The sequence below is a fragment of the Trichechus manatus genome, unplaced genomic scaffold, assembly GCF_000243295.1.
Source record: "Trichechus manatus latirostris isolate Lorelei unplaced genomic scaffold, TriManLat1.0 scaffold00323, whole genome shotgun sequence".
Taxonomy (NCBI): Eukaryota; Metazoa; Chordata; class Mammalia; order Sirenia; family Trichechidae; genus Trichechus; species Trichechus manatus.
This window is the reverse complement of record NW_004444259.1, coordinates 570,113-592,311: the sequence shown is the minus strand read 5'-3', so window position 1 is coordinate 592,311 and position 22,199 is coordinate 570,113. Positions and strand designations below refer to the sequence as shown.

The following is a 22,199-nucleotide window of genomic DNA, read 5'->3' as shown; positions in this document are numbered from 1 at the left end:
TGCAAGGAAACAGCCTGTTCAACCCACGGCGGGATTCAGACCCAGTGCTCTTGGCCTCCAGCTGCCAGCTCACAGGTCTGACAGCAAGTTTACTTCTGACTTCAAATGCCAGGAAAAGCACTGAACTAACTCATCGGTAGCTGGTTTACCAGTTTCAGCAATATGAGCCAAGTGATGTTTTCAAGCAAGGCCCTTTGTATTGTTCAATGCAATCAGGCTTAGATTATGCTTCCAGGAAATCCCTTTCTGGAACACTCCCACATTCCCCATTGTGGCAGTTTGAAAACTTTTCTTCCCCTCCTGTCTCAGAGGAATAATTGTCCCTTCTCCCTTCCAGAGCTGCCCTACCAACCGGGCTCGAGCCCATCCCCCGGCTTTGCCCAGGACGCTGCTCTAGGAACCGTCCCTTCCTGCCCCTGCCTTCAGCTTCCTGCCCCACAGCCCCCACCCCATCCACAAATACAGACAACTTTCTCCCATTCGAGGAAACAAAATGCTTCTCTCAACCTGGCTACGGCCCCTCTTCTGTTTTTAACCACCTAGTGGATCACAACAGTCCAATCCTGTTGTGCACGGGGTCCTCATGAGTTCAGGGCCAACTCAACAGAAGCCAACACCACCACTCTCTTTGAATGCTTATAAACTGGTTTCTGCCCCCTCCAGCCTGAGACAATTTTCTTGGAATAAAAAAAAGTTCAACAAACTTATGCCAGGCACTGTCCTAGGCACTGGGGACCCAAAGATAAAGAGAGAAGGTCCCAACCTCAAGTAGTTCACAGTTAGGGGGTCAGTCCCCAGGGAACCTCTTCCGGATCCTCCCTCTCCCAGAACTCCTTCGCAGCATCTACTGCCCATGACCATCTTCCTTCAGCCCTCCGCAAAGTGCACAATTCAAGGTTCTTCTCTCATCTCCCTATCCTTCTAATTCCCTTGGCTGGCCCCTTTGCCACTTCTACTCCCTATAAGCCGGCCTGTTCCAAGGTTTTGGTTTTGGACTTCTCTATGTATCACAAGGTTACTTAGTCAAGGACCCTCAGGTGGAATTCAGAGGAGCTGGGAATCCCCTGAAATTTCAGGTAAAATTTTGTGTTGTTGTTGTTGGGTGCCATCAAGTCAGTTCCAACTCATAGCGACCCTAGGCACAACAGAACGAAACGCTGCCCGGTCCTGTAGAATCCTCATAATCATTGTTAGGCTTAAGCCAATTGTTGCAGCCACTGTGTCAATCCATTTCATTGAGGGTCTTTCTCTTCTTCATTGACCCTCTACTTTACCAAACGTGATGTCCTTCTCCAGGGACTACTTCCTCCTGATAACATGTCCAAAGTATGTGAGATGAAGTCTCGCCATTCTCGTTTCTAAGGAGCATTCTGGTTGTACTTCTTCCAAGACAGATTTGTTTGTTCTTTTGGCAGTCCATGGTATATTCAATATTCTTCACCAACCCCATAATACAAAGGCATCAATTCTTCTTCAGTCTTCCTTATTCATTGTCCAGCTTTTGCATGCATATGATGTATCTGATACATGATGTATTTGATGTATATGATACACAGTGCATTTTTCAGGGGAAGAGAAACTATAGTTGAAATCATTACCAAAGAAGTCCATGACTCCAGGGAGATTAAGAACCACTATTCCAAATCTCTACGACTGTCTATCAGTATGTTGTACAGTGGTGGCTTGTGTGTGGCTGTGATGCTGGAAGTTATGCCACCGGTATTTCATACAAATTTGTCATATCACTTCTGTTAGACTGTCATATCCCTGAATGGGACTCAGTATCATTCTTCCTGTACTGTGCTCCTCCTCACCTGGCCTCACTGCTCCCCTACACCACACCATGCACTACTCTGCAGGCAATGACACTGTTTTCTGAAATGATTTCTAAAACAATGCACATGTCTTGGGGAGTGGTATTCCAAGGTGGCCCAGTGGTTAAGAGCTTGGCTGCTAAACCAAAAGGCTGGCAGTTCAAACCCACCAGCCGTTCCTTGGAAACCCTATGGGGCAGTTCTACTCTGCCCTGCAGGGTCACTACGAGTTGGTATTGACTCGACGGCAACAGGTTTGGTTTTTTTGTTGCTTTTATTCCAAGGGCAATGTCAACTGCTGATCTGTTTGTCTCTGTATCTTGTACTGTTTTGGTATCTGGTTTAAAACTTTTTATTTTTAATCCTTTTACCTGATTTTTCCTCAAATAAGTTGGTGTCAAGGGCTTTATCTTCAATCTCACTAACTCTGACTTCCATTGCCTCAATTCTGCTCCTATGACTTACTATTGAGTTCTCTAATTCTGAAATTTTATTGTTAATCTTCTGGATTTCTGATTGCTGTTTCTCTGTGGATTCTTGCAGCCTGTTAAATTTATCATTATGCTCTTCTCTAGTCTTTTAATTTCTTCTATTGCGTGTTCTGCATTTTGCTTAATTTCCTTCCTCATTTCTTGAAGAGTTCTGTATATTAATCTTTTGTATTCTGCCTCCGGTAATTCCAATAAATTTTCTTCCTCTGGAAAATTTCTAGATTCTTTATTTTGGGAGCTTGCTGAAGCCATCATGGATTGCCTCTTTATGTGATTTGATATTGATTGTTGTCTCTGAGCTATCAATAAGTGATTATATTTATTTATTTTATGCTTGCTTACTGTGTCCTAGCCTCGTTTTGTATTGATATGCCCAAATAGGTGCACCTCTGAAGCTCTAATGCCCTGTCACCAGGTGATTAGATCTGTTACTCTGTATGTGAGCTCAGAAGTCCACCCACTCCTCCTGTATGGATTCAGGTCAGGTGCCCAGGTAGATAGCCACCAAGTGTGTGGTGTAGGCTCTCACTTACAGTCCTAGACAGGCTGGGTGATTGGTGTAGGCACAGGCATCTGGCTGCAGCAGGGGGACACACTCTGAGCAAGGCAGGGGACTGACGGCCGCCCCTGAGTGTCCAGGAGGAAGGCGTATCCCTGTTGCCTAGAGCACGTAGGTGGGTGGGTTTTGCAGCCAGACTATGAGCACCTAATGCTGTTGGCTGTAAGGACTGGGGGTACCTCTTATTCATGGACCCCTCTCACAGGTGGCTAGGTGGTGTGAGTGGAGCCTCCGGTCCTCAGGCCCCTGATGTGGGTAGGTGAAGACCTTGCTTAATGGGCAGAACAGTGTCAAATGTCAAGAACCTGCCATTTCACAGCTGAAACAGTTGAAGTTAGAGTTCCGGTATATACCGCTGTACTGCAGTAACGAGGGCCTATGCTGTTGAGATGGGTCCACACAAGTCTTCTGCAGGGGGAAAGGCACTCAAAGTCCCTGGATCCCTTATGCCTGTGCCTAGGCAAAGGAGCTGTGCCTACCCTGGGTTCCTGGCTTAAGGGAGCCAGCAGTTTTTTTCCCGTGTGTTAATTTGTTCACTCTCCAAGGTAGGGAGAATGGCTCTGGGCGTTTGACGGATCCTACTTCTGGCCCAGGGGGGAATCTGCAATTGCTGAAGCCGGTCCGGAACCCAGGGCAGAGCAGGGAGCGGGTAGGTAAATGGGAGAGAGGTTTTTCCCTAAGGGGGGTGTTTCTGATCCGCGCTGTAAGCTGTACGCAAGCACTTATCTTTCGCCAGATGCAGAGCTGCTTCTCACTGGTTCTGGGTGGCCACATAGACCCTCTGGCACTGGGTCTCCCCCGGTGTGGAAAACGCACCTCCTGAGCACGGCTGCTTGCCTGCCTCACCACTGACCCCCAAGCTGCTCAGGCCTGAAGGGCTCAGGCTCTCGCTGGGTCAGGTCTGGTAACTCCTTGCTGCTTCCGAACCGTCTCTCCCTCCCCTTGCCGCTCAGTCCAGTTCCTCAACTCTGCCTTTGATGTTCAGGGCTCTCAGGTTGCCATATATAATCAAATCACTTGTTTTTTTCGGGTCTTTGTTATAAGAGGGTCCACCGGAAGCATCTGACTACTCTGCCATCTTGGCCCCGCCCTAAAACTTTTATTATTAAAGGAAGACTTTTAGTGGTTAAAGCTTAGAGGATGCCATTTTCCAAAACTTTGTACAGGCAATTCAGTTCCCTTTTTTTCTCTACTTTGTTACTCTATTGACTTCCTGAGGAGAGAAGTAAGGATTCTTAGCATAGATATGAAAAATACAGGCTGCAGAAATCAATCCTTCTGTGGATGGCCCTAAGGAGCCATGGTGGCACAGTGGTTAATCGCTCAGCTGCTAACCTAAAGATTGGCAGTTGGAACCCACCAGCCACTCCATGGGAGAAAGATGTGGCAGTCTGCTTCTGTAAAGATTACAGCCTTGGAAACTGTGGAGCACTTCTACTCTGTCCTATAGGGTTGCTATGAGTCAAAATCTACTCAACGGCGACAGGTTTGGTTTTGGTGGATGGCTCTGATAACAGCCAAACAGGAATTCCAGGTTATAGAGCTAGATGCATAGCACTCAGAAATCCATCCCATTTGTTTCCATACAATGGTTTCTCCTTCAATTTCTCCTAAACTAGAGTTCAATAAAAAAGCTTTCATTATACATCTCCAATATAGAGGTCATGCTGAGGCTAGAGAGATGAAGGCCAAGTCCAGCCTTGATGAGCTTACAATGTAGCAGAGGGGACAGGCACTTGCTACACCATTGTTAGCTAAGGCGGGTTGGGAGACATGCTCTAACAGAAGGCTCTGGCAAGTCCAATGGCAGGACAAGTGAGAAGGAAGATGAACTCCCACTGGGAAATACAAACGGCCTGGGAAAGGACTGAGGATTTCAGCCAGGTGCTGAAGGATGAGTGTGTGGAAGATGGGTGTTGAGGACAGAAGGGACTGTAGGTCAAGGAAGAATAAAAATGACAACTCGGAGTTGGGAAAATGCAGTGTACACCAGAGGAACATGGGGCAATCCGGTGTGGGTGGAGTGTAGGCTTATACCATGGGAGTCACTGAGGGACACAGAGTGACGTGATCATACCTACATTTTTTTTAACTGGCAGCATTGTCTAGGATGGGTTGGAGGGGAAGGAAAGTGAATGAAAGGAAGCCAGTTTGGAAGTAACTTCAACAGAGCATGACATAAATTAGGAAGCACAAGGAGAAATGGAAAGAGATGTTTGAGACTGATTAAGAAAGTAGAAACTACAGGATTTGGAACTGATGTGGCTATGGGAGGCAAGGTGGAGGAAAAAAGAAAAAGTTGACTTTGAGTTATGAAGCCTGAGCAACTGAGAATCACCCAACTTACAGGACACATGGAAAGAGCTTAGGGAGATGATGAGCTTGGGATTCTCACAGACTTATAGATAAAAGTGTTTAAGGGTTAGGCCCACCAGGTTCACCCAGGACAATGTCAGGGCTAGATTTAGAAGTCATCCACACAGCAGTGATAGCTTAAGCCATGGGACTAAATGAAATCACCAAGGAAAAGGGAGTTACATGAGAAGATGGCTGAGAGTAGAACATTGTCAAGATGCTTACAACATTTACAGAAAAAAAACAGGCAATGGAGACTGGGAAGGAATAGTCAAGATGGTATAGGAACACAGAAGCCAAGTAAGAAGACTTTCAAGAGGGTGATTAAATTTTTTTAATATTAAGGAGACATCAAAAGGCAGGAAGACTGAAATGAGCCACTGGATTTGGCCAGTAAGAGGTCATGAGCTCCAAGAAGGTAGCTTCAATACAGCTGGATACTGGAATGGGCTGGAGGGAACTGTAGATGAGGACAGGCTAGAATATTCTTTCCAGATAGTTGGCACTGAAGTGAGAGGTGGGACAGTAGTTTAAGGCAAAATCTGGTCTAACACCTGCCATATTTGGGAGTAAACCCTACGACAGACAGAAGATGCCAGAGAAAGGGGATGGCAGATGGAACCAGATCTTGTAGGAGATGGACTGGAGCTGCGGTGCTCCTTCAAACCTGCTGTGTGAACCATTCTTTAATTTCTGATAATTTAAGGCCAGATCTGCAAAACCCAAGACAGAACACGTTCCTGAACTGAGCTTTCATGAATTAGACTTACACTTTCACTTTCATTATTATTTAGAAGATGTGTTCCCATGAAAGTCTTTTTAGCCTAATGCAGTTAAAAATACTTAATACAGAAACATTTTTTCAAATCACATATTTAAGCAAAAACTAAGAAAAGGCTGAAAATATATCCTAACTATATGATACCACTGCCTTTGCTTTTAAGCACTACATTTTAACCTACCATCAGCCTATAAATACTTCATATTCTTCTAGACCTGCACAGCCTTCATGTAATTGTCCATCAATCATGAATTTCCTTTGACTGAAACAACTTCTGGTAAAATGTGGGAAGGGAGAAACCTTGTTTCACTAGAAAAAATTTCAGGCCTTTATTGCAAAAAAGAAAAATAAATTAAAAGACAGTTATAGGAAAAAGAGCTGTAATACAAAGCAGTTCTTCTCCTTAACGACCTCTTTCATCATCTTCAGTTTATCCTAAAATAAAGGGTGTGTGTGTGTATTTACACATTCTTTCCTTAGCAGGTATTTGCCTCCACGTGTGTTTAGAGTCACCCAGAGGAGCAGGAGGTGGAGGTAAGGTGAGATGGACAATAGGAAGATGCAAGCAAGGCATGACAGTATAAAAGATGGCAAGAGCAAGGCAGAATATAAAGAAAAACTGTTTTAAGAACAAGACTCCTGGAAAGGTTTATTTCAGTCAATGGAAAAAAAATAAAAATAAAAATAAAGGAAGACTACTCAAACAGTAGGATGAATAGGAAGGCCAAGTTTTACGTACACATATTAAATCACCTTATGGACTGAGTCACAGATTATAACTAATGCAATGCATAATAAATCTATCTTGCCAAATATATACTAAATGCTCTCAAATGATACTTGAAATGCCACTCCTTTCAGAAACAAACCTGCCCTATTCACTTACTCTCTGCAATACCTACACTACACATCTGTATTTTCAAAGCATGTTTGCCTAAATGGCATTTAGGCTCAAGTGATCTGTTCCCATTTCTAACTGAGCCACAAAAGCCTGACATGCGCCACTCATTAGCTGCCACGCTGACAGCACTGGATTCTGGGATGTGAGTGCCCAGTGCTAACCAGCTGCACTGAGCTGCCCACAGTTTGCCTCACTACCTTCTCTATTTAAAGAGGGCTGGCCCAGACGGAGGGCACTCGGCGGTGGAAGAGCACAGGTTTCTCCGAGGAAAGCTCCCAGGCACACGCAGCGCGCCTATCAGCCCCGCTGGCACCGAGTTTCAGTCGCCTGTGCGGCCCATCGGCACAGACCAGTAGGGGAGACCGAGTCCCTCTGGGAATCATAGTATTAATAAACTGCCCTCATACACACCACACTGCGAAGTGTGACACAGAGTGAATGCAAGAGAATCCTGGCCCACAGGCCGTTCTCACAGAGGAGGCCCCCGAGAAACTAATCTCCCTGAGGAGAGCCCTGGAATTTACCAGACTGTGTGCCAGGGGAAAGGCGTATCTGGTGAGGATCTCAAACATATCTCTTCTGCTGTGGCCTTCCTGTTTCAACGCGAACCTCAGGTTTCTCATGTCCTAGGGGCAAAGGAAAGAGAATTGTGACAATTCAGTCTTCAAACAAAGTCAGGTTTATTGCCAAAAAAACCTTGCATTTAACTAAAGGAGTAGAAGATTCACTTACCTGAAAGGGCAATTAATCTAGATTACTCAGAAAACCTTTGTTTTATATGCTATTTTGACATATCCGATTTAAGAACATCTGAAAACATCCCCATTGTTGTCACGGACGTAAAGACAAAACAAAGCAACTAGTGCTGAGACGACAGAGCTAAAAGTCATTCTGGAAGAAGACAAAGCAAACCTTGCCTTGCACGTGATCGAAAGTGTTTATCTACTTTAACTGGCTTCTGAAGTATTTAATTATAAAACAGTATTCTATTCACATAACCGTTTAAAAGAGTATCTGCTATCACATATAATCTCAAAATTGTCAAACATGTCATTAAAATAAGCTCCTTCTTCTACCCTCATACTTTTTCTTTAAAGTCTCATTTTAAAATTTAGAAAATGATTACCATTTGAAGCTCTTATGCAAGTAATATAAATAATATGTTTTTAAAAAATTATTGTGGTAAATATGGAACAAACAAAACATTTGCCATTCTGACTTTTTTACACGTGCAATTCAGTGCCATTATGCTCATCAAGGCGAACAACCATCACTGCTATCCATTTCCAAATTATTCCATGACCCTTAACAGAAGCTCAGTGTCCCCTAAGTAATGACTGTCCTGCCCGTCTCCCTTCTACCCCTAGTACCCACTAATAAACTTTGGTCTCTATATATTGACCTATTCTAAATATTTCATATAAGTGAGATCATACAATATTTGTCTTTTTGTGGCTGACTTATTTCATTCAGCATGTTTTCAAGGTTCATCCATGTTGGGGCATGTATCAGGATCTCCTTTCTCTTTACAGCTGAATAGTATTCCATTGTAATGACGGACCATATTTTGTCTATCCATTCATCTTTTGAGGGACATTTAGGTAGTTTCCACCTTTTGGCTATTATGAATAATGAACATTGGTGTACAAGTATGTTTGAGTCCCCGCTTTCAAGTCTTTTGGGTATGTACCCAGGAGTAGAACTGCTGGATCATATGGTAATTCTATGTTTAACTTTTGAGAAACCACCAAATTGTTTTCCACAGTGGTTGCAGCATTTTATAGTCCTACCATATAAGTAATATGTTTTTATTATATAGTTTTACTGTCACAGAGTTCTGCATAAACCACATTAAGCACCAAGTATTAATAGTGACTGCTTCCAGGAACTAAAAAGTAATGACCCAAACCAGATTTAAAAGGTAGCTTCAAGTATGTATCTCTTTTATAAACTTAAGGTTAATAACCTTCTTTTAAACAGAATCCAAACAAAATACCTGTTGCCATCGAGTCTGTTCTGACTCATAGTGACAGAGTAGAACTGCCCCATAGGGTTTCCTAGGCTGTAATCTTTATGGACATCGACTGCCACATCCTTCTCCTGTGGAGCTGGTCATGGGTTCAAACCCCCAACCTTTCAGTTAGCAGTCAAGCTCTTAACCACTACGCCATCGGGGCTCCTTCCAAACAAAACAGGCTCCTTTAAGTGTCAATTTGTGCTGTATGTCAAAGTATCTAATGTTCTATCTTATTTTCAAGACTGGAGTTGTTCAGGTTGTCTCCTCAGAGACAATCATGGCACTGTGGCTGAGGGATGGCTGACTGTTAGGACACATCATCCTCTGCAGTGCACTTTCTGTTCAGAAAAGCAAGTATTGTGCTGGAGCCTGGAGACAGAGCAAAAGCGAGCCGGACTCAGCCCCTCCCTCTTGGCTGTTAGAATCTTTGTATTTTTCAAAGTGCTTTTCCATTTACTATCTCAAGAGTATTCTTAAAGCTTAATAAGTTTTTGTTCTGAAGGACCAGCAAGTCTTGCTACATACAAGCCATCCCAAAATGTAAACGGCAGCAAACGAAGTATAAATAACTAGAGTCTAAAATATCCAGTGAACAACCGAGACTGATCACTCTGGATACAGATGGCGTCTACTGGTCCTTCCCAGCTCCGTGATTCTGTGCTTTCATTTTTAAAAGAACAGGATAAATCCAATAGCTTATATACCCTCTTTAAAGTGGTTTACCAAAATATACCTGCAGAAACCTGAGATATTAGTTGTTGGTCCATGATGCAAAGCGATAGTCAAACGGAGGAAAAAAGTTGTTCCGATGAGATTATATACTTTAAACCGCAGGGTTGGCAACCAGCCATAAGTACAATACTTGATTAGCCAAGGACCCTCAGGGATCAAGGACCTGTGAGGAACTTTCTTCCTAACAGCCATGGGTCAGCTGATAACTCTGTAACATCATTCTCTTAACTACTCAGCTAGAAATTAGAACATTTCTAGATACATATTTATTCTGCTCCATCACTAATTCCAACAACTACTTTCAGTGTTTAAAAGCACAAATAATTCAAGCAACTGCTTTCTGCCATCCAATTCAGATCTAATTAAAAGGCACAAGGAATTACCACTCCATCTTTCCAACAAGAAAACTGAAGTGGAAAAGGCAAATGACTCACAGGCAACAGATCACCGAATCTCTAACAGAAATACGAGCATGTACTAAGTAGTGAGTTCCACTTGGGACCTCCGAGTTTGACTCATCAGGGAAGGACGCCTGGGAAAGATCCTTGTGGCTTACGGCCTCCCAGTCAGACCCTCAACCTATTCAACTATGGGTCACATGACAATGATACTCAAAGTCTCGCTATATAATCAGAGCTGAAGCAAACACACCCCATTACAACGATTCTGAAGGGTTGATTTATTGAGGCATTATTTCCACAATGCATTTCTAAAGAAAATACAAATCACTTCTGGCTTCAAAACACAACACTGTCTTTCCACATACTAAATGGGGAGGGGAGTAGAAGAGAGAAGGCTTTGTGGTGGCATGGTTTTCCTTTGCTTTTTTTTTTTTTTAAGATTCCAAGTTGTCAGCAGGGGCTGGAATGGGACCTGGGGGAAGAATTCAGAAATTCAGAGCTACCCGTGTGCGATCCACCTGCTCCCCTGTTGCTAGACGATGTCCAGTGGTGATGTACAGCCACCGTGTGAAAGGTGCTATTGGCAAGCAGAAATTTCCATGTGCAGAGTGGGCAGAAAAAACCGTGTAGGAGCTGTAACTCCTTGTTTCGGGAGAGTGATGCAGCTCTATTATGGTTATTGACTGCAGATGAAAGTTGACCTCTGAGAGACAGGATGGTGAGTCTTCTGTTCCACGGCACCAGATCCCTTCTATACCAATTTCTACTGAGAAAATGGAATCTCTGATTGTTGAGACATTGGTGTTGCCAGGGAGATAATGTAGTTAAATTACATCATGTAGTTACAAGGCCGTGCTACTACATTGTTCCAGGCCATCTTCTTTGGGCTTGCTCAAATTCCAGGAAATATACATATGGAACACTTGAGAATTATGTCCCGTGAGTTGTTCCTAAGCCTTTAGTCAAAGGGTAGGAGTCTGCTTTGTCTTATTAATCTTTTCGTTTTGGGGGGATTAATATTAAACTACAAATTTTTCCGATTGACAAGGAAGCAAATAGAATTTTTTAAAAAACCTTATTAGAGAAAGTTACTTCAAAATCATCAAAATAGCACCCCTATTCTCCTTGGGTACTTTACTATAACACTCCACTCCAAGGATCCTTGCATGCAAAATGCAAAGACCTTCCTTAAAAGAAATCCCCAGTTTCTGGTGATGGAAATTTGGCAATGGGTATTGGTGACGGTTGCACAACATGATTAATGTAATTGATGTCACTAAACTGTACACGTGAAAAATGTCAAATTGGCAAATGTTGTGTTATATATATTTTTACAACAACAAAAAATAACTTTAAAAAGTAAATCTCCAAAGGGTAGGCAGTAGCTGGGATTGTATATAAGGTAGCTCACGTTGAAACAGAAACAAACAAACCAAAAAACCGACGGGGGGAGTGATGGGGAATTTCAGTTCAAGTTTAATAATAAGATAATCCTTTGGTCCCTGATAGAATGTCCCAGTCTCGGTTATTTATAAACTGGATATGAAAACATCCCATTGTATTCATAATCCAAACATAAGATTGTTTTTTCAAAACCATGAGTGAGTGAGGCTAGGAAAAGCAAACAGGTTCTAATTCTGACTCTTCCATTGGCTCCTTGGGCAACCTTAGACAAGTCACCTCCCCATGTGGAGAATGAAGGCCTTAGACTGTTCTGGGTCAGCAAACTTCAGCCCAAACCCAAACCCCAAACCCACTGCCCGCGAGTCAAATTCCGACTCATAGCATCCCTAGTGGACAGAGTAGAAATGCCCCATAGGGTTTCGAAGGCTATAAATCTTTACGGAAGCAGACTGCCACATCTTTCTCCCATGCAGTGGCTGGGGAGTTCGAACAACCCATCTTTCGGTTTGCAGATGAGTGCTTAACCACTGCAGCAGCAGGGCTCCTTCAAGGTTATCCTGATGCTTATCTAGGTTGGAGAACCACTGGAACAGATTATCTCCCAAAGTCCCTTCCAGCTCTTTCCAGGATCGAGCATTATTCTACAGACTGCAGTCTTCTGATACCCAATACCTGGAAGGTAGGATTTTTGCCAGAGGGTTTATTATGCTGTCTACAAAATGATTATTTCAGTGTGTTTGGATCCCAGGTTTGTCATTTCCTGTGTGACCTTAGCTAAGTTACCTAATTCTTCTGATCCTCAGGCTTCCTACCTATAAAATGGGGATGCCACCATCTACCTCCATGTGGTGCTTGGACTGACACAGAGATGCTCAGCAAAACATTTATTATTATATCTGATTACATTTCGTTATCATCAAATCTATGCCTCTCACCATCCTGAAACAAAATGTTAGGCCACTACCTTTTAAAATTATCTAAGCAAAAGCTGGAGCCCTTGTGGTACAGTGGTTAAGAGCTCTGCTGCTAACCAAAAGGTTGGCAGTTGGAATCCACCAGCTGCTCCTTGGAAACCCCATGGGGCAGTTCTACTCTGTCCTATAGGGTCGCTATGAGTTGGAACTGACTCAACAGCATCTAACAACAACAAACAAAAGTTACAAAGGTTGTTAGAGTTAAGGACACAAGCTGCTCACAAAGGGAAAATGTTCTTGTATTTGTCCTTCCTTTCACAGAGCAAAAGCATCCAGCTGGTAATACATCCTTATCAAGGGACGCCAGGAGCAGACTTCGGAAAAAACTAAAAAGTTTAAAAAAATTTTTTATCCGTAAAGTTTTCTTCCTACTCGCTCGAGCTAACAAACTGACCAGCTCCTTGACTCCTCATATTTGGTGACACCAGCAGGTAGGTTTTATGGGAACTACTTCCCTCAGTCGTTTTGGGAAGTTCGACCATGAGGGTTTGAAGAACCATTTCCAGGATCTTAGATGAACAAGGACCAGCCAGTGTTTTGTTCTGTTGTACATAGGGTTGCTATGAGTCAGAACCGACTCGACGGCACCTAACAACAACAACAGATGAACAAGGGACTTTGATCTTTTTTGAAACCCACATTAACTTTCTACTATCATCAAACACTCTTTTTCTTTGGTTGAGAAAGTATTGAACCTCTTACTTTACAAGTAATATCTAGACCATAGGAATTTTCGCCTCTACTTGTCGCGCCTCCCATTTTTTCAATTCTTGAGATCACACCCAGAGGAACATCAAGTATTAGAGCAGAATCCTGTAATGGACAAAAAGACAAAGTAAATATTTTTGGTAGTATAGAATTAAAACAGCAAAAACATACAAAACAACAACAACCGTACGCTTTCAGGGCAATTTTTACCTTGGCCCTTTACCCATTTACGAACAAAGATATGCTCTAGATCACACGTGAAACAGCAAGCGTTAAAATAGTCAACTATGCAATCAAAACGTATCCCTCACCATGGTCCATTCCTCACTGCCTCCAGACTAATTTAGACTAAACTCCTAGCTATGCAATTCAAGGGCCCCGTGATGCTGTGTCTCTGCAGACTTCTCTCCCACGGCATCCTGCACTCCAGCCACAGCGAACTCCTTCGCCATTCTTCAAACATTTCGTCCACAATCAGGCCTATGTGCTTTGCTCAAGGCATTCACTTTGCCTGGGATGATCTATCTTTTCCAACCACCAAAATTCTCCCCATTGCTTACAGTCCGTTTCAGTAGGCATCACCTCTAACGAAGCCTTGCTTCCCAATTAGATCAGATGGCTTCCTCCTTTGCTTGCACCTCTGAAGTCCCACAGCTTGATGTGGACTGCTATTACACCACTTGCTTCATTCTGTCTTGCTACCATGTATTTACATGTCTGTATTCCCTCACTAGAAATCCACATCTGGAAGGAGTGCCTGTCTTAGTCATCGGTACATTTCCCAAAGCACATGGGCCTTTACGCATAGCAACGCTTCTCAATGAGGGGTGCAACTGGTCCATTGAGTGCTGGTAGGATGGAGTCATGTTAGTGAAGTAATATGGCAATCATCACCACAAGCTAATCACAGCACCTGCCTGGTCCTGCAATAGGGGCTTTGCGTGTATTGTCTCATTTTATCCTCCCGACCATTCCAGGACATAGATGGATCCCTGTTTTCCAATGTGGCAATTAAAGTTTTGGAATTTTTCAATAAATTGCCTAGTAAACATGGGGTAGGGCTGAGATTCAAGCTGAGGTCTGGGGATACACATCTAAAGAGCCATAAAAATGTTCCTACCCTTTGACCCAAAAATTTCACTCCTAAGTGCTTATCTTGTGGCTATCATTCAACAGCAGGAGAAAGGCAATATGCATGAAAGATGCTCAATGGCACCAGAGGTGGACATCAGGGTGGAGAAAATTATAGTCAACAGAATGGATGGGCATGCAGCTATTCCAATAATTATGGTACGTGGAAAAATCAGTTTAAGTGGAAAAAAAAGCAGTATTCGAAATACACCATGACTACAATAATGTAAAATATCTACTAATATGGACAAGGATAGGTAGGGCTAATGCAAATTTTTTAATCCAAAATTTGGACTTTGACAATAAAGAAAAGGAAAAAAGTGTTTGTTGAATTTTTGTTCTTTAAAAATGTCCTTTGGGGAGGATACAAATAAAGTTTTTCTCTTAACTTTAAATCCTTCTTCTTAAAATATGATACAAAAACTAAGAACTTCCTCATAAAATATAAATATAGCTCATGCATTGTCTAGAAATCCACAAAGCCTAGAATATGACTCAGAAACAAAAATGAACGAACTACTGATACACCCAACAACTTGGATGAATTTTAAGGGCATCATGCTGAAGTGAAAAAAGCCAATCTCAAAAGGTCACATACTGTATGACTGTATTTCTCTGACATTCTTGAAATGACAAAATTGTAGAGATGGAGGACAAGAGAAGTGGTGGCCAGGGGCTGCAGGGAGGGAGGTGTGGCTATAAACGGGCAGCACAAGGAAGTTCTCTTGAAGTGACAGATTGTCGGTGGTGGTCACATAAATTTATACATGGAATCCAATGCTAACGGATTATACACAAAGACACGGAATGCAGGCCTGTAGTCTAGGTGACTGCACTGTGCCAATCAACTTCCTGATCGTGATACAGCAAAATGGTTACTGAGGGGACCTGGGTGACAGGTACTACATAGGACTGCCCTGTGCTATTTTTGCAAGTTCTTATGAGTTCATGATTATTTCAAAATAAAAAGCTTAAAAAAGTATAAGAGTGTGGTTATTGTGGTGTAGCGAAAAGAGTACAAGTTCTTGAGTTGGGCAAAATTGGTTGAAATCTGAGCTTTGACACTAATTAGCTGGATGATCCTGGCAAGTGACTGCATCTCTCAGCCTCATTTACCTGTAAAGTAGGGAGGGTTCAAGATAATGAGTGTAAAAGACCTAGCATGGTGCCTGGCAGAGGGTAGCTAGAAAACAGTGGAAACTGTTGTTGTTGTAATGGCAAAAACTATCTTAGTACTTGGAAGGCATAGCTGTGCTCTGCAAATACAACAGATGAGCACGTTCTAGCAAGCATCTAACAGGTCTCTTTATCTTTGAACCTATCAGGAGGCATATTTTAGCTGCTGCTATGGGATGAGACACCTAATACATGACTCTAATCCAAATACCTACAGAAAAAAGCGCTACTCAGTAACTGTGTACATATATAGCTGCCTATTATAATGTATTTATTTGTCAATACAATCTAATTATTAAAAACATACTATCAAGCAATTAATATCAATTATTATGCTTAGGCTATACTGAGATTTATGAGGGCCTATAAAAGTTCAACTGTATTCCTAAACGTCAAACTTATACCTAAAATACATAGACTAGTTACTAAATGAAAATGGGATATTCTAATATCAACATGGAAGCAAGAATGCAAAAAAAAATGGTGGGGGGGCGGGCAGAGGAATTCAAAGTGAGATGAGGCCCTGGCCTTGCTGTCCTCTGTCCCTGTACAGAGGACATTCTATAGCTCTCACGGCCTTGACCCAGCCCAAAACAGAGAACGGGACACTGGGGAGACACAGACAGGTCCTGGTCAACAGCGCCCACAGTCTAACGAGGCTACTCGCCATGTTCTTCCTGAATGACAGGCTCAAGATCAGATAGCTCAGCAGGCCAAACTGGAAGATCCAGGAATAGGAAAATTAGCCTAAGTCTCTAGAAACCTGAGTCTTCACTATCTAAATATCATTAAATATTTAAGGATTCTCAAAGGTCCATTCTAACTCAAAATTCCATGCTGCTGTGCCTCTAAGCACCTAAAATATGACAAACTAAAAAAAAAAAAAAAAAAAAAAGCAGGCAACCAATGTCACAAAACAATCTGTGTATTAATTGTTTAATGAGAAACTAATTTGCTCTGTAAACTTTCACCTAAAGCACAATAAAAATAAACAATAGATAAATAAAGCATTCACTGTCTCTCTTGAGTGCATATTAAGTAACAAAAACTGTACTGGGCACTAGGGGTCCACGAAGATAAGATGCAGATGCTGCACTTGGGGGCAAGGAGGGGGTAGGGGACTTGGGGCCTAGTTTGGGAGATGAGACACGTATACCCAAATGACCACAATGCCAAATCGCTAGTGTTAGAGCGGTAAGAAAAGTCTGGACGAAGTGGAATGGGAGGTGCTCTAGACTGAAGTGTGTCCCCCAAGAAGACGTGTTGAAGTCCTAACCTCTGTGCTTGTGACCATGACCAGTTTGGAAATAGTTTTTTTGCAGATGTTCTCAGTTAAGTCATGCCACTTCTGAGTGATGTTTCATACAATGGGAGAACAGGCATGAAAAACAGGGTCATGCGGGGGAAGACAGATGCCATGGGACAATGGAGGCAGATGCATTTACAAGTGGCGAAGAACTCCAAGGATTGCCAGATGCCACTTGAAGCTAGGTGAGGTGTGATGAATCACTTCTGTGTGGCCTTTCTAACCATGGTCTTGCAACTCCCACCCAAGTAATTGGGTGGCACTGTGCAAATAGGCAATTATGCCCCATCAAGGGGATCAGTCAGTTTTGCTTAAAAGAAAGTCAATTCCAGAGCAGAGAGAGGATCCCACCACCACCAAGGAAGAACAGCCAGGAGTGGAGCGTGTCCTTTGGACCCGGGATACCTGTGCTGAGAAACTCCTGGACCCAGGAGACAGAGAGCTGTAACACTGAAGACAGCAAGAAGCAGTGGCAGAGAAATGGCAACAGGAGAGAAGAGCAAGACAGACCGGCAGGAGACAATGCAGTGGGCTTCCTGGCCCACAGAGCGAGAAAGCTGAGAGCCTTTGGGCCAAGGCTTACTGGTGGAGTGGGGTGTTTCTGGGTATTTGTTGGCAGGGGCTAGAAGAGTTTTATGGAAACCCTGGTGGCACAGTGGTTAAGAGCTTGGCTGCTAGCCAGAAAGTTGGCAGTTTGAATCCACCAGCTGCTCCCTGGAAACCCTATGGGGCAGTTCTACTCTGTCCTATAGGGTCGCGATGAGTCAGAATCAACTCTACGGCAATGGGTTTGGTTTTTTGTTTTGTTTTTTTTTAAAAGCTCTGTAACACTTGCCTGAGCAGGGCAGAGGCTGAGGGCCAGAGAGAGGTGTGTCTGTGAGCACAGCTGAAAAGAGGCTGTCCTGATAGAAGAGCTGTATCCTGAGCGTTCCTGAGCCTGAATTGTAACCTATTACTTCCCTAATAAACCCCATAATTGTCTGAGTATTGTGAGTTCTGTGTGGCCATTGCAATGAATTATTGAACCCAGCAGAGAAGTAGAGAGTGCTGTGGGAGGGACGGTTGTCAGAATGAGTAAAGATGGCGGAGAGAGGAGGCATGTCTGCCCTCCGCCTCATAGGAATCAGCCTTGGGCTGTTGGTCTTCATTCTCCCTCCCCCTGGTGAGGTCAGAGGAGGTCAGAGGCCGCCCCCATGTCATTTCGAGATTGGCCTTTTGGAGGTAACAGTGACATCGAACACACACGAGGGCAAACGAGGATTTTACTAAAAACACAAACAAGTGGGCTGGGTTTCAAATAGAGTGCATCCGGCTAGGATCAGGGAGAATGGAACTCATGGAACGTGTTCTGAGACGAGGAATGGCATGGCGAGAATGGCGCCGTATGTGGATTCATCTAGCAGCATTGAGCGGTGTGGACTGGAAAGTAGGGACCATACATAGGAATCACAGAGGCTAACGCTTTAGTGCAAGTGAGTTATGAGGACCTGAAATTGGAGAATAACTGAGGCAGGAAGCAAAGAAGATAGTTGTAAGATTCCGTGAGCCACTGGGGAAGAGTCAAAAAAGATTCAGATTTAGGGCCAGGTATCTGGGATGATGATGGTACCACCAAGAGATGTGAGGAACACAGAAGGCTGTTTTGGAGAAACAGAACACTGTCAATTTTAGACACACTGGGTTTGAGGTTATGATACATTAACCACATACAGAAATTCAGGAAGCAGCTGGAAACACAAAACTGGAAGAGGTCCCAAAGGCACCTCAAACTCAAGATGTCCATGACTAACCACATGATTTTTCTCTCTCCAAACTACATCTGCCTCCAAGGTTTTTTATCTCAGTGGCTGGCATTCCACCCTCCCAGTTATAAAAGCTAGAAACCTAGGAATCATTCTCAGGATTAAGAGAAGATATTCTTAGTCCACTCTCCCATGTCTACCTCTCTAATCAATCTCAAATCAACCTCTCCAACTCTACCAGCAACTTCTCTGGACCATAGCAACAGCCTAAGTGGTCTCTTGGCTTCAACTACTGCTCCTCTAACAATCTGCCCTCCACACAACAGCCAGGGTGATCTTTTAGAAAAGCAAATCTGATGCTATCATTCTTAAACTTCTGCTTAAACTACTTCAAAAGCTTTGCATTGCTCAACTCTAAAAGCCCAAATCCTTAACAAGGTCTACGAGGCCTATGTCATCTGGCCAGCACCTACCTCTCCTGCCTCACCCCTCACCATACTTCCCCTACACCCCATCCATGCTGTCCTCTTTGCATGTTCCCTTGGTTTTCAGGGCCTTTCATCTGCTGTTCTCTCGGCCTCTTCTCTCCTCTCCAGCCCCTGCTCTGTATCTAGGTAATGCCTATTCTTTCTTCTGACCACAGATCAACCATCATTTTCTCAGAACAATGTCCCAGGCTCCTCAAAGTATTGCACTACTGCACTAACCCCATACAATACTTAACACAGCTTGCTATTATATATTGGTGTGATTATTTGATTAACATCTGTTGACCGCATTAGAACTATAAGCTTTATGGCAGAGAAACTGTGTCTGCTGTGCTCACCATCATCTGCTGGCACCTGGCACAGGTGCACAACAGGGTCTCAAATATTCAATAAATAATGACCCAGCAATTCCACTCCTAGCTATACACCCAATGACCCAGCAATTCCACCCCCAGGTATATACCCAATGACCCAGCAATTCCAATCCCAGGTATATATCCAATGACCCAGCAATTCCACTCTCAGGTATATACCCAATGACCCAACAATTCCACTCCCAGGTATATACCCAAAAGACTGGAAAGCAGGGATGCAAACAACTACTTGTACATCAATGTTCACTGCAGCATTATTCACAGTAGCCAATAAGTGGCAACAACCCAAACATCCATCAACAGAGGAATGGATAAACAAAATGTGGTCTATCCATACAACGGACTATTACCCAGCCGTAAAGAGAAATCAAGTCCTGATAAATGCCACAACATGGATATACCTTGAAAACATATTATGCTGAGAGAGCCCAGTCACAAAAGGACAAATATTGTGTGATTCTGCTTATATGAAATACTTGGAATAGGTAAATGCATAGAGACAAGTTTGTTAGTGGTTATTAACTTTGGGCTGGGGGTTGGGGAAATGGGCAGTTATCACTTAAGGGGTACTGAGTTTCTGTTTAGGGGGACAAAAACATTTGGAAATGGACAGTGGTGATGTTTACACAACACGGTGAATGTAATTAATGTCACTGAATTGTACACTTAAAATTGGCAAACGTTTTGTTATATATATTTTACCACAGGAAAAGAAAAATACATTTGCTTGCATGTTAAAAAAAATGAAACTATGGGACTGGAGCTAGACATCTGGAAAGCAACTGACAACTGAGAAAGAAGAGGGTGAGGACAGAACCCTGGAGGAAAATATATTTAGGAAGAAGGAAAAAAAAAAGAAGAACTGTAAAGAGGGCAAAAGGCAGAAGTGGGAGAAGAGCCAAGAATGCATGGAGCAAATAACAAAGAAGGAAGGGATGGTCAACAAGATCAAACGCTGCAGAGACATTAAAACGTTGAGGACTCAGCCAAGGCCACTGGAATCAACTGGTGAAAGAGGAGTTTCAATAGGGAACAGAAGTTAAGGAGGCAAGAGTCCAGAAGGGGAAGCAGCCTGTGTGGACTAATTTTTAAAGAAGTTTGGCAGAGAAGGGGAAGAAAGACAATAGTAGTATCAGGGGGTAGCAGAGATGCAAGAAGGTGCTTTTAGAATGAAGAGACTTGAGCAGGTCTCAAGAGTTGGGCGGTGGGTAGCCAATGAAAACGGAAAATGCAAGACAGAGAATAACCCCTGGGGCATCAAGGTTCCAGAGGAAGTAAAAGGATAAAGAATAAAAGTTCGAGTAGAGGAATTCACTTGGGAAAAGCGACGTGTAGCTCCTTCCTCTAGATGGGAGGGAAGGAGGAGAAGACGGGTGAAGACGGACTTATGGAGGCCATGAGAAGGGAACTTATGGGAGCTCGGCCAGGATGAATCTTAACTTTTCAACAGAGCAAGAGACAAGGTCAGCTACAGCATGGAAGGTTTGTCATCAATAAAATAAGAAGTCAACCTGAGATTAAAGAATTGCCAAAGCAGCAATGAGAGCCTTTTGGAGGTCTGAAAGTCTGAATTTGTAGTGGAACTAATTAATGAAATCCATTCCATGACCTTCCTAGCTTCCATCAGTGCTCAGTCACCCACAGACGGCAGGCTCTACCCCGATCTGGGGATTGGCAAATTGGGAACGGTACAGGGACAAGGGGGCAAAGGGACCAGGGCATCAGTAGGATTGTTTTTAACCGTAAAATGCCATTCGTTTTGCAGCAACAATATAAGGACATGATTTAAGATGGGAAGTTTAAAAAACACCTGTAATACAGATCCTCTGGTCCCATTATGTTCCTATTTATGGACACACTAAACCAAAAAAAACCAAACCCACTGCCGTCGAGTCGATTCTGACTCTTAGCGACCCTATAGGACAGAGAAGAACTGCCCCATAGGGTTTCGAAGCAGCAGATGGTGGATTCGAACTGCTGACTTTTTGGTTAGCAGCCCAGCTCTTAACCACTGGGCCACCAGGGCTCCAACAGACACACTAGGATGTTTTATTATTATAGTCTATTCAGCATTATTTCACCTCTTTTAAAATGAAAAGAGGTATCGATTCCACTGTACAGAAGGACCTCAAAAAGGACAATCTTGAAAAGTTTCCAATGCATTTTCCTGAAAACAAAAATACTAGATATACCTACAGGAAAGGAGCCCTGGTGATGAAACAGTTAAGCACTCATCTGCCAACCACCCAGCGGCTCCAGGGAAGAAAGACCCAGTGATCAGCTCCCGTAAAGATTACACCCTATGAAACCCTATGGGGTGGCTCTACTCTGTCACATGGGGTCCTTATGAGTCAGAATTGACTCAAAAGCACCTAACAACAGCATACCTTCAGGAATCCTTTTAGCTCATGCGTGTATTGAAGTGGACTGGCCTTCTCCTTAGGAAAGAATATGTCTGGTTTTGAAATGTTCACAATGGAATGTAAACTTTACCTTCTTTCCTTGTGATATTCAAGGCTTACAGCTCCCACTGCAGCCAACTATAGAGATTATGGAACCCAAAGCACCTGTCAGATGCCCAGCTCTTGAATGGAATGATACCTAGCCTATCTGAAGCTCATTTCAGAGCCTAATATTTGAGAGACAGAATCTAATAGATGTGCGCAGATTGTCCATTCATCTAGATTCAAGTACTATCTGCACTGTTAGACCATAACAAAACAATGTAGGTAGACCATTATGTTAGTCCCTCATAGAAGTACCTGTACTGAGTAGTTAACATTGTGTGTTCTGTCTTTACTGACGGTCAACAAAGGACTGCTGGACTGAATGGTATTCAAGAGTC

The 22,199-nt window shown here is 43.1% G+C and overlaps 1 protein-coding gene across 4 annotated transcripts in view; it reads right to left on the bottom strand.

Annotated features, from left to right (window-relative positions):
• The window catches only part of MTM1 (myotubularin 1), a 119,991-nt gene that overhangs the window by 44,999 nt on the left and 52,793 nt on the right, over positions 1-22,199 (bottom strand). For all 4 annotated transcript variants that reach the window (XM_004390714.1, XM_023725505.1, XM_023725506.1 and 1 more), the window contains 2 exons: positions 13,132-13,242; positions 7,426-7,527 (listed from right to left, as the gene is read on the bottom strand). In XM_004390714.1, coding sequence (XP_004390771.1) covers positions 7,426-7,527; positions 13,132-13,242 — 213 coding nt within the window. The remainder of the gene's footprint in view (positions 1-7,425; positions 7,528-13,131; positions 13,243-22,199) is intronic.